This window comes from Hemitrygon akajei, chromosome 12, assembly GCF_048418815.1.
Source record: "Hemitrygon akajei chromosome 12, sHemAka1.3, whole genome shotgun sequence".
Lineage (NCBI taxonomy): Eukaryota > Metazoa > Chordata > Chondrichthyes > Myliobatiformes > Dasyatidae > Hemitrygon > Hemitrygon akajei.
Window position 1 is genome coordinate 68095909 of NC_133135.1, and position 12886 is coordinate 68108794.

The following is a 12886-nucleotide window of genomic DNA, read 5'->3' on the forward strand; positions in this document are numbered from 1 at the left end:
AATTTTAAAGGATAAAGTGAGGAAGGCCCTGCCCTGATGAAAGCTACAATTATTACTAAGCAACGCAGTGGTTTAATTTTTGGGTTTTTGATCCTCCACATCAACCCGGCACGGTGGAGAGCGCACTCAGCAGCGATCTGTCCCGAGTCCCGAGAACTTTGTTCCTGAGTCCGGTGCTGAAACATATGTTCTTAAGTGTTTTATATGCACAGAAAGGTAAAATATATACTATATACTAAGACAAACGTTTGACTGACGCTAAATAATCCCGGATGTACCTGTTCCGACTTACTTAATAAAAGATCTTCCGATTCCGATCTACGATAACCCACGCACATCCTCCCGTATACTTTAAATCATCTCTAGATTACTTATAATACCTAATACAATGTAAATGCTATGTAAAATGGTTGTTATACTGCACTGTTTAGGGAATAATGACAAGAAAAAAAAAAGTCTGTACATGTTCGAACAACAAGTGCTGGAAGAGCACTTCTGGGTTTTCGCGATTGGTTGAATTTGCGCATGCGGAATCCGCGGATAAGGAGGGCTGACTGTATATTGAATAGATTTTAAAAACGTGCAAAAACAGAAATACTGTATATTAAAAAAAAGTGAGGCAGTGTCCAAGGATTCAATGTCCATTTAGGAATTGGATGGCAGAGGGAAGAAGCTGTTCCTGAATCGTTGAGTGTGTGCCTTCAGGCTTCTGTATCTCCTACCCAATGGTAACAGTGAGAAAAGGGCATGCTCTGGGTGCGGGAGGTCCTTAGTAATGAACTCTGCCTTTCTGAGACCTTCTACAGAAGGTTGTAAATCTAGTCAGCTCCATCTTGGGTACTAGCCTACAAAGTAGCCCCTCCATACCAGACTGTGATGCAGCCTGTCAGAATGCTTTCCACAGTACAACTATCAAAAGTTTTTGAGTATATTTGTTGACATGCCAAATCTCTTCAAACTCCTAATAAAGTATAGCCACTGTCTTGCCTTCTTTATAACTACATCGATATGTTGGGACCAGGTTAGATCCTCAAAGATCTTGACAACCAGGAACTTGAAGCGGCTCACTCTCTCCACTCCTGATCCCTCTATAAGGATAAAATCCCAAATAAATGAAGGGAATCCTGGCTATTTTCTCAATTAGTTTTTGTTCTTTAGGAGTTGTCCCAAATAAAAGGCTGCCCCAATTAATTGATGGCTCAATTAACCAGAATCCACTGTATTCCCATTTTACACTGAGCCAATTTGCACTGCAACTTCTGATTTCCTGCACAAATTAACAATCACAAAAGAGAAGAATAGGACCTTACTCATGTAGACAGCTGCTCACTGCTGATCAACTCTAATTATGAAATTCCACTAAACATTCAGAATGTGGTCACTCATTAAGAGAAAATCAACTGAAGTAGACATCAGTAAGCTTTTTTTTAAATGAAGTGACTAACTCAGAATGTTATTGGGAATGGAGTTTAACAAACAATTTCAGTATATTATTCATTGAGGGGCAATTTTTTTCAAAATGATTCTCAGTTTTTTTAGTGAATTCAGTTTTGTATCATGAAAATGCTGCAGGATAGATTTTAAGATGGTAATATCCAGTGTTAGTTATTCTTGCTCAGATGTACAGTAGCAGTGAAACAAAATACTCAGTTATAAATAACAGTATATAATATCTGCATTCACCACTCTAATGCCTGTTTTTCTGAAGCTCTACGTGAAACTACCAATTCAGTGTAATTATAGACTATTTTGTTTCCTTTGGCTCTTACCCACAATAAAGTGAGGCAAGTTAGTCCAAATTAATGACATGTTGGTCCTTAGAATCAGCAGATATATGGGGCTATTTTCCAATGTAGGTTTGAGCTAAAATCCCAGATATTAATATGTACATAATCCTAATCATAATATTTTGAAAATAACAGGCAATCAGCTATCAACCCATATCTTTGATCTGGAACCAGCTTGGCATTGATAACAGCAATCTCAGTCTTAACATAATTTTTTGTGTGACTACTTTAAGGAGAAGCTACTTAAAAACACCATTATCACTGATTTTCTTGTGCGTTTTGAATAACTACTAAATATTTGCTTCTGCAAGCTTGATAAGGGTTGACAATAACAAATCTCTAAACTATTTTTTCCAAAGAACGGCATGAATCTGGTCTTACTTGTATGCTCCAACGTATACAGATTTGAGCAGGTGTACAGTGATATTTCTCTGCCTTTTCAATGATAGTAGGGTGTGACAAAGCCAAGCCTTTAGCCAGAGGGCAGTATCCTTCAAAAACGATTCCTTGGCTTCTGCAGTAGTCCACCAGCTCCTGGGGCTTGTAGAAAGGATGATATTCAACCTGTTTAACACACCAAAGGAATGAAAATCATTAGTGCAATCTTAAACCAAACCTCAAGTCTATGGATTAAAATTTTTTATGAAATGTTGTGCTAAATTTAAGTACTGTATAATAAAAATAACAAAATCCAACACAACCATATTCATTAAAAAGGTTTTTATTTATTTGTGTTGGTTACTTTTTCACTTTACTGGGTGCAGTCAAGTTATAGATTGACAGGCTATTGTTTGCATCTTCGGTTTTTGGACCATTATTCTGTAACTGTCTGACAGACTGTATTCATATTTGGTCATGAGTCCACTCTTGTTTTTGCCCATGAAGAAGCAACTTGCCTTGGCTCAACTGGAGTATATTATTAACCTTAGATATGCATCACAAACTTGAAGTAAAATGCAAAATCAAATTAGTGGCTAGATTAGCTGTTACTTTGATCATGACAAATATAAGACAAAATCAACTAAGGAATATGCCATGAAATAAATTTTACACTTATAAACTGCAATGATTCAACGACCATCTATTCTACAGACTCCTTTTACTGAGAGCCAAGTATATTGTTCTTATTTATCATGCTGTTTTCAATTTGCTGCTTTTCTGTTTTTTCCCCCCAATTTGGCTTTTAATTGATTGTCTTATTTGCTTCAATCCTATCAGGTGGATAGCACTGTCTGCTAGCAGCTGCTCAGGCTATTAACTGCAATTTCTAAAGGTGGTCTTGAAGAGGAACAGGGATCACATGATTTACAAGTCTCACTATCTTCCTACCCCACCTTCTTCCCCGTCTACACTAATACTTCCGTCATCATCACATCTATCAGACTGTCTGCTCTTTTTAAGCCAGCATTGTCTTTTCATCCATAAGCTTTGGGATTTGTGTCTTAATTTGTGTCAGTATCTTTTTTTCTGTTGGTTTTACTGTGCAATATAAAGTGAATGCTGACAATTTCACAATCATTTCAATCCTAAACTTGGGGAAAATCATTTGGGAGAATGAAGCTTCTGTTGTTATTGAGCATCCATTCATTTACTTCACTGAAAGGAACTCCTTGTTATTTTAATGAACATGCATTTTAGTTTTCCATAATTAACACAATACCTTTTTTAAGTTTGTGTAGGGTATGTATTCCTAACTTAACACTATTTATGTATTTAACAGTTTAATGTATTTCTGACCTGAGCAGCTAAATTACACATGCTAGAATTTGTAACACCATTGAATTGGACTGCTTTGCCAAAAAATATCCTGTTCCCTTCTACAGAACATGTTGTACACTCAGACAACAATAATCTGGCCAATATTCAGCTTTCACTTACTGCTAAGGGCCAAATGCAGGCAAGAAACAGAATAAAAAGTAGCATGGAAAAACAATTACCAGAAGGAAAAGAGTTCACAAAGCAGACCCATCCAAGACAATAACTTTCCCAGTATTATGACTGCAATTTCAATGTGATATCAGGATCAAAACTTGGAGAACTGGAAAAATCCTTGAAATTGTCAAAGGTTTTGTCTCAACTCACCATCTTGAATTTATTCTTTTCTGCATTCCTCTATGATGGCACACCAAGCCCTCAAAGTTGCCATGCACGTTGTTAGGATGGTTAAGAAGGCATATAATATGTTGGCCTTCATTAGTTGGGGGTCTGAATTCAAGAGCCGCTAAGTAATGCCACAGCATTATAAAACCGCATTTGGAATATTGTATTCAGTTCTGGTTACCTCATAATAGGAAGGATGTGGAAGCTTTTGAGAAGGTGCAGAGGAGATTTGTCAGAATACTCCATGGATTAGAGAGCAAGCCTAATGGAAAGGCTGAATGCACAGGCGGGGGTGGAGGTCGAAGCAGACATATTAGGGACATTTAAGAGACCCGGAGATAGACACACGGATGAAAGAAAAAAGTTGGGCTATGCAGGAGGAAAAGGTTATATTGATCTTGGAGTAGGTTAAAAGGTCAGCATAATATCATGGGCTAAAAGGTATGTACTGTTCCATGTTCGGTAAGTTTGATGGTGTATTTCCCACCACTGCTTACTCCTATTTTTGGTAGTGTTAGAACCTTCAAAGATCCAAGCCTTTCCCCCCCCCCCCCCAATATGTGAGTTTTTCTTTTCACTATTTGTGTCTGTCTCTTCAGGTTTGAAATTCCCTCGCTATACCTCACTTTTCTCTGTTAAGACACTCTTTAAAATCTATCTATTTAATCAAGCTTAGTCATAAATCTTCATATCGCTGTATGGGGCAATGCATCCAAACTGTACTGGACAATACTGAAGATGGGTTGATTTTGGTTCCAGAATGGAAGCTACATGGTTGAATAGATTCATATTTGTCCTGTAGATGGTTTTCACTCCAACAAAAAACCAGTTGGGTACAAGCTGCATCATTGTACTGAAAGAAAAAAGCTGAGGCAACGATGCAGATTGTGTCTGAAGTTGATCCACTGTAATTGTCATGGCCTGTATGTCAGTACAAAGTAGCCAAGCATGGACATGAATATCTGCAGGCTGCCATACTTGAGAAGGATCCTCCCCAGGCCCTCTTAGTTGACAGTCAAAGGTTTTTGAGAGCTCAAGAAGGCTTCATTGAGATTACGCTATCCATTATGTCCATTGAAGCAAAGGATAGATGGAATCTACAGTGCCATTCAGCAAGCAGAACTTCACCCACTCCAGAAGGAGACAGTTGTTTCAGGACTTCCCCTCTGGCAGAAAACAAGAAAATCACTCTGATATCTGCAATTAGACTTCCCCTTTCCTGACAATCATCAGAAGAATAGTGTGTCTTAAATCTCCAGACAGGTCCTCATTTCAGATGGAACAAGGCATTCATTGGCAAGTTTTCCTTTTTTTTGTAATTTATTTTTTATTGAAGTTCATCATCAAACAAGTTTTCAAACGTCAGCAGAATTACTGCCTGTTCGTGAGGCATTGTTTCTCAGTTGGCTTATGACCTTTATTGATGGTGATTGTCTAGAATAGTGGCAAGGCTAGACCAGGGAGTTTGTGCTGGGTTGGAGACGTTGAAGCATTTCTTTCAAAGTCTAACTGCTTCTTCGCTCTTGGTATGTTTTTGGATCTTCGTAAGATGGGTCTTAAGGTGTCTGAGACAAAGATACCCTTGAAAAGACAAGAATTCATACATAACACCAGCATTGCTTCCAGCCCCACCTGATCTTCATAGTTCCTCATGACAGTGGGGGATGCCATTTTGGATCACTAAGTCTATGCTGGTTCATACAGCAATCCCACTGATGCAGTAATTCTCCATGCAACCTATAAGCCACACAGTCCTACTATCTCCTGCTACTAGAGGCAATTTATAGTGGTCAATTAAGCTACCAAACTGCTCATCTTTGGGATGCGGGGGGAATCTGGAGCATTTGGAGAAACCCACATGGTCATAGGGAGTTCACCTCTTGTTCTGCAAACTTGATGCAGACTGCACCAGAGGTCAGGATTGAACCTAGGTTGTTGGTGCAGGGCTCCCTTCATGTGAACTCTCCACTCCATAATTTATTTTGTAACTTATCTGCACCTTTAACTTTTACTTTGTCAGTTCATTGGTTCCAGTATAATCTGACATGTGCCTGTGCCTGGATCAGCTGTGCTGCTGAGAGTTTTATTTCTAGTCTCACTAAGAAGATGGAAAAAGTAGAGTGGAATCTCTGTCTTCTACTTTTCTGCAAACTGGTTGTTCTAGAATTTGCTTGGTATTTTTGGTATGGTAGTGGACTGTGGAACTTTACTGAATGGGATCTCATGGATAGGTGGATTAAATGAACCACAATAATTAGACTTTTATATCTGCACAAAAATAACTCAGGAAAGATGACTCAAACATGGATTACAAAGGAAATCAGAGATTAGTTCTAAAGAGGAGATTTGCAAAGTTGCCAGGAAAAGCAGCAGGCCTGTGGATTGGGACCAGCTTAGAATTCCATTAGGGAAGCAAAAAGGTTTATAATGAAGGAGGAAGATGAAGAGAACATGAAAACTGACAGTAAAAGCTTCCATACATTTGTGAAGAGCACAAGGTTAGCACAGAGAAATGCAGGTCCCCAATTGTGAGAAAGAGGAAATTATTAATTTAGAAACAAGAAATGTTAGTTCTGTGTCCACAAAGGAGGACTCTACGTAACCTCCCACATGCATTATGCAACCAAGGGTCTGCTGAAAAGAGAAACTGGAGGAAAAGGGACAGCCTTTTCCCAGATGACATGGTATGTTTGGGCATAAGACCATAAAATATAGGAGCAGAATTAGGCCATTTAGCCATTGAGTCTGCTCTGCCATTTCATCATGGCTGATCCATTCTCTCTTTCAGCCCCAATCTCCTGCCTTCTCCCTTATCCTTTCATGCCATGATCAATCAAGAATCTATCAACCTCTGCCTTAAATATATCCAATGATTTGGCCTCTACAACTGTCTGTAGCAATAAATTCCACAGATTCACCACTCTGGCTAAAGCAATTCCTCCTCATCACCATTCTAAAAGGATGCCCCTCTATTCTGAGGCTGCATCATCTGGTCTTAGACTGTCCCAGCATAGGAAAATCTTCTCCACATCCACTTTGATAGGCTTCAATGAGGTCTTCTGAATTTCAGTGAGTAGAGGTACAGAGCCATCAAATGCATCTCATAAGACAAGCCTTTCAATCCTGAAATCATTTTTGCGAACCTCCTTTGAACCCTCTCCAATGTCAGCACATCTTATCTGAGATAAAAGTCTCAAAACTGCTCACAATACTCCAAGTGAAACCTCACCAATGCTTTATAAAGCCTCAACATCACATCCTTACTTTTATATTTTAGTCGTCTTGAAATGAATGTTAATATTGCATTTACTTCACTCACTTTTTTATTATTGTCATTTCGACCATAACTGCTGGTACAGTACACAGTAAAAACGAGACAACGTTTTTCAGGACCATGGTGTTACATGAAACAATACAAAAACTACACTGAACTACGTAAAATAACACAAAAACTACACTAGACTACAGACCTACCCAGGACTGCATAAAGTGCACAAAACAGTGCAGGCCTTACAATAAATAATAAACAAGACTATAGGCATAGTAGAGGGCAGTAAGCTGGTATCAGTCCAGACTCTGGGTATTGAGGAGTCTGATGGCTTAGGGGAAGAAACTGTTACATAGTCTGGTCGTGAGAGCTTGAATGCTTCAGTGCCTTTTCCCAGATGACAGGAGGTTGAAGAGTTTGTATGAGGTGTGTGTGGGGCCCTTCATAATGCTGTTTGCTTTGCGGATGCAGCGTATGGTGTGATGATCTTCTCAGTTAACCTCACTATCCGCTGCAGGGTCTTATGATCTGAGATGGTGCAATTTCTGAACCAGGCAGTGATGCAGCTGCTCAGGATACTCTCAATACAACCTCTGTAGAATGTGGTGAGGATGGGGAGTGGGAGATGGACTTTTGTCAGCCTTCGCAGAAAGCAGAGATGCTGCTGGGCTTTCTTTGCTATGGAGCTGGTGTTGAGGGACCAGGTGAGATTCTCCGCCAGGTGAACAACAAGAAATTTGGTGCCATTAATGATCTCTACCGAGGAGCCGTCGATGTTCAGTGGAGAGTGGTCACTCTGTGCCCTCCCGAAGTCAACAATAATCTCTTTTGTTTTGTTCACATTCAGAGATTTACCTTCCTCACCACTGACTCAACCTGCAAATTAGCCTTTGGGCAACCCTACATGAGGACTCCCAAGTCCCTTTGCACCTCAGATTTTTGAATTTTCCCTCCATTTAGAAAATAGTCCATGTTTTTATTTCCTCTACTAAAGTGCATGACCATACACTTCTTGACACTATATTCCATCTGCCATTTCTTTGCTCATTTGACGAATCTGCCCAAGTCCTTCTGCAGCCTCTCTACTTCCTCAAAACTACCTGCCCCTCTTCGTATTGTCCGCAAACTTGGCCACAAAGCCATTAATTCCATCATCCAAATCATTGACATATAACGTAAAAAGAAGCGGTCCCAACACAGACCCCGATGGAAACAGAAAAGGATTCCTTTATTCCCGCTATTTGCCTCCTGCCAATCAGCCAATGCTTTATTCATGCCAGTATCTTTCCTGCAATACCATAGGCTCTTAACTTGTTAAGCAGCCTCATGTGTGGCACGTTGTCAAAGGCCTTCTGAAAATCCTAGTACACCAGATCTACCAACTCTCCTTTGTCTCTCCATCTTGCTTTTTCTTCAAAGAATTCCAACTGGTTTGTCAGGCAAGCTTTCCCCTTAAGGAAACCATGCTGACTACAGCCTATTTTATTATGTGCCTCCAAGTACCTCAAAACATTCAGAATGTTTTATGATAAGGTCCCAAATTTATAGAATTTGGATAATATATTGGGGGAGTTGCAATAAACAGGACCTTTTTCTTGACTGCAGTTAGTGATCAGTAGGACACTCAGAGCTTGGGACCCAGCAGTTTTCAATATACCACAGTGACGTGGATGAGGGAATTAAATATAACGCCTTTACTTGCAAATTTAAAAGGGCAGGGCTGTATGCATTGTAAGGAAAATGCAAGAAGCTCCAATGTGCTTTAAACAAATTTGACAAATGCGTAAGTGCATAGCAGATACAGTGCAGTGTGGCTCTTTCTGTGGTTATCCATTTTGGCTCTAAAAAAATCGTTAGATTACTATCTGAATGGTGTGAGATTGGGAGGGGTGCAACAAGATCATACACTAATCACTAAAATCAAGCGTATAAACAGTCTTCTTACTTCTTGCAGCACCTGAATGCTTGGTCTATTGTACACTGCAGTGTACAATATCTGATTAGGTCCGTTAAGGAGCTTTGTGTGCTGTTATGCTGTTTTTGTGAGGAAGGATTTTTTGTGTGGGAGGGGGCGGTATAGAAGAACAATAAAGTTTATTGGCCTGATTCTCATCTTGGTTGATGTTTTAAGAGAGATTGGGTCAACTGGGCCTCCATAATTACTGGATCACCGGAGTCTATAAGAATGAGAGATGACCTCGTAGAAACCCATAAAATTCTAACAAAAGGATGCTAATTCAGAGAAGCTAGGATCCAGAAAAGGAAATCACAGTCATAAGATACAGGCTACTCATATTTAAACCTCCTGAGGTCACGAGCAATTCCTTCACTCAGTGGTTGTGGATCATATGAATTTTGTACCACAAGAGATAATACAGGCTTCTTCAAGAACTTCCTCAAGAAAGAGGCTGCTTTGTTTCTTAATGTTAAAGAGATCAAGAAATATAGAAAGAAAACAGCAACAGAGCACTGAAGTAAATGATTACCATATCCAATGGTACAGCAGGCCTGAAGGGCCAAATGGCTGATTCCTGCTCCTAAATTATGTTTTAAATGTGATAAAATTTTCTACTCCACTACCTTCAGGCAATGCGTTCCAAACCCTAACTACAAATGGGTGAAAATTTCTTTTCCTAATCTCTTTACCAATCACCCTTTGTCTTTGTCCCTGCTTGTTGGCCTCTCTCCTTCAGGAAATTGTTTCTTCCTGTTCAGACTTCTTACGGCTTTGCACACCTCAATTATATCTCCCATCAGTCCCGTTGGTTCCAAAGAAAACAACCCCAGTCTAGACAGCCTCTCTGAAAAACTAAAGTTGTCAAAATTCAGCAATGCCCAATCAGTTGCACCCATGGAAAACCTTGTCCCACTTTCTCTGTTTGGAGCATCCATCGGCAAGTATCTTCTATATGTTAACTTCAACGGATTTTAATTGCTATTTCTAAGGATGTTATAGGGCCTCTACCTCTAGGTTCACTGGGTGCTGCTGGACATAGTTCTAACACTTCTCAAAATAATTTTTAAAGAACACTTTTCAAAGGAGATAGTTTAGGTACTTTGTAAACAAACATTTTCTGTTATGTTAATCTGAAACAGCAGTCAATATATTCTCCAATGGCAATCAGTTACTGGTAAGTACTCCACCCGTTTCCTTTTCCTCTCAGTGACTCACTCTAAAACTTGGGGTACATTAGAGTTCATATTATATCTCAGCAACTGTGAGAAAGAACTATTAGATTTGTCCTTACTCTGTCATAATAATGACTGTCCAGAGCAGTAACTGTTAGCAACCACTTTGTAATTGATTAACAGTAAACTATTGTTAATTTACTATGGCATGACACAGGGGATTCATAAACAAGTAATCATCAAGTGGAGTTAGCTCATATTTTAATGTCACATTTTGTGAAATTTATATACATTTTTATGTTCACAACTAACAATGAGAACTATTTATGTTTGTGGTTATTACACCTCCAAGCTTATACTCGTCCTAAATAATAACACCAGCTTGCACTTCTGTAGTTTTTAAAATATGATAAAACATTACAAGGCATGCATAGGAGCACTAAAATTTGATAAAGTAAGGAAATGTTTCCAGCTTTATTTACAACATAGGAGGAGGCCATCTGGGCCCTCAAGTGTAAATTGATTCATGAGGCAAGTTCATGCTCTTTCTGTATATTCTCTATATTCCATCAATAAACCACAGATTCTACCACTCACTTTTACACTAGGGCCACTTTAGGTTGGTCCATTAACTCCTTAGTAATGTGGGAGGTAGCCAGAGCAGCCAAAGGAATCTTCATATGGTTATGGGGAGGACATCTCCACACGGTCAGCACCAAGGTTGGGATTTAATCCAGACTTTACAGTTATGATGCAGAAATATACTGTCTCTGCAGTTGTGCTGGCCAGATACAGGAACAAATTATCTCAAGTATTCTATCAAGGACATGGATTTTAAAAGGCATCTAGAATGAGCATAGAGAGGAACAAAGATTGGGAAGGGAAGTCCAAACTTTAGATCTTGGCAGTGGAAGATATTGCCATCAGTGGTGTAATGATCAAAACCACGGATGTGCAAGATGCCAGGATTGGATCAGCACAGATACAGGATCTTGGAAGGCTGGGGAAAGTTTCAGAAACAGGGAGGATAGAGGTTAGGAAGGGTTTTGAAAACAAGAAGGAAATCAGAGGTCCATGAGCCAGTCTTTATCAGAGGATCAGAGGAGAGGGTTAGCAACTTTAAATTCCTGTATGTTACTATTTCAGAGGACCTGTCCTAGGCCCAACACCTGAGTACAATTACAAAGAAAGAACAGCAGGGCCTCTAGTTTCTTAGCAGTTTGTGGAGATTCAGCAAGACATCTAAAACTTTGACAAACTTCTACAGATGTGGAGTGGAGAGTATATTGTCTGGCTGCATCACAGTCTAGTACAAAAACCCTAATACCATTTAATGGAAAATCCTACAAAATGTAGTGGATATGGCCCAGTCTATCTCAGGAAAATCCCTCCCCACCATTGAGCACATCTACATGAAACACTGTCACAGTAAAGCAGCATCCATCATCAGGAACCACCAGCACCCTGGATATGCTCTCTTCCCCCTACTGCCATCAGGAAGAAGGTACAAGAGCCTCAGGACTTGCACCACTAGGTTCAGGAACAGTTACTAACCCTCAACCATCAGGCTCTTGAACAAAAGGGGATAACTTCACTTGCCCCCAACTTTGAAATGTTCCCACAACCTATGGACTCACTTTCAAGGACTCTTTATCTTATGTTCTCAATATTCATTGCTTATTTATTTATATTATTGTTTCTTTTTTCACTTGGAGTTTGTTGTCTCCTGCTCTCTGGTTGATCGCCCCAGTTGGGCAGTTTTTCATTGATTCTGTTACATTCACTATTCTATGGCTTTGTTGAATATGTCCAGAAGAAAATGAATCTCCCATATGTACTCTTGATGATAAAATTTACTTTCGACTTTGAGATGTTTAAATGTTGTGTTCCTGTTGAATGGGGAGCAATGAAACTCTGAGGATGAGTTGTACTTGGTGCAAGTTACCCCATAGCTGCAAAGTAATCAATTGCACTGAACACCTATATTTGGGACTACAGCCAGATTGATCAGATCTACATCCTTATCCAGGTAGTAAAACTTAACTAGCAGTCCTTAAAATGGCCATTAGAGCTGAGCAATGGATAAATTTCTTACATTTTATTGTCTGCCACACCAAGCCAGAAGGGAAGGTGCTCCTTTTGTAACTCCTTGTAGAAACCAATCACTACCAGACTTTTTTGGTTCCTTTTAGAACCAAATAGTGTAGGAAGAAATTTAATTGAGGTGTGTACAATAATGAAGACCTTATACAGAGTAAACAGTGACAAAAACAGAAACTCTGAACATACTAATAAAGCATTTGGACTTACACGGAAATAATGGGCTAAATGACCTACAGCATGTCCTAACTTTTCTTTGATCCATAAAGTGGTTAACTTTTTGGAATTATTTCTTTGTTTGCTCTGTTGACCCATAACTTCACAATGCTGTTTCAACATACCCTGAATAATTCAGTTTTTTACAGAATTGAATTCATTTAGTAATTAGTCTGCATCCTGCTGATTTCTTCTGACCTAGTGCTAAAAAATTTCAACTATCTGACAGTCTGCAAACTACCCTAGCCAAAATCTAACCTCCAAATGACCAGACATCCCTTTGACA

General features: G+C 39.3%; 1 protein-coding gene across 7 annotated transcripts in view; it reads right to left on the reverse strand.

Moving 5' to 3' along the window:
- The window catches only part of LOC140737162 (uncharacterized oxidoreductase ZK1290.5), a 133186-nt gene that overhangs the window by 19638 nt on the left and 100662 nt on the right, over positions 1 to 12886 (reverse strand). For all 7 annotated transcript variants that reach the window (XR_012101070.1, XR_012101071.1, XM_073063384.1 and 4 more), the window contains one exon: positions 2169 to 2351. Coding sequence is in view for 5 of the 7 variants with exons in the window: in XM_073063384.1 (XP_072919485.1) it covers positions 2169 to 2351 (183 nt within the window). In the remaining 2 variants the exon portion in view is untranslated. The remainder of the gene's footprint in view (positions 1 to 2168; positions 2352 to 12886) is intronic.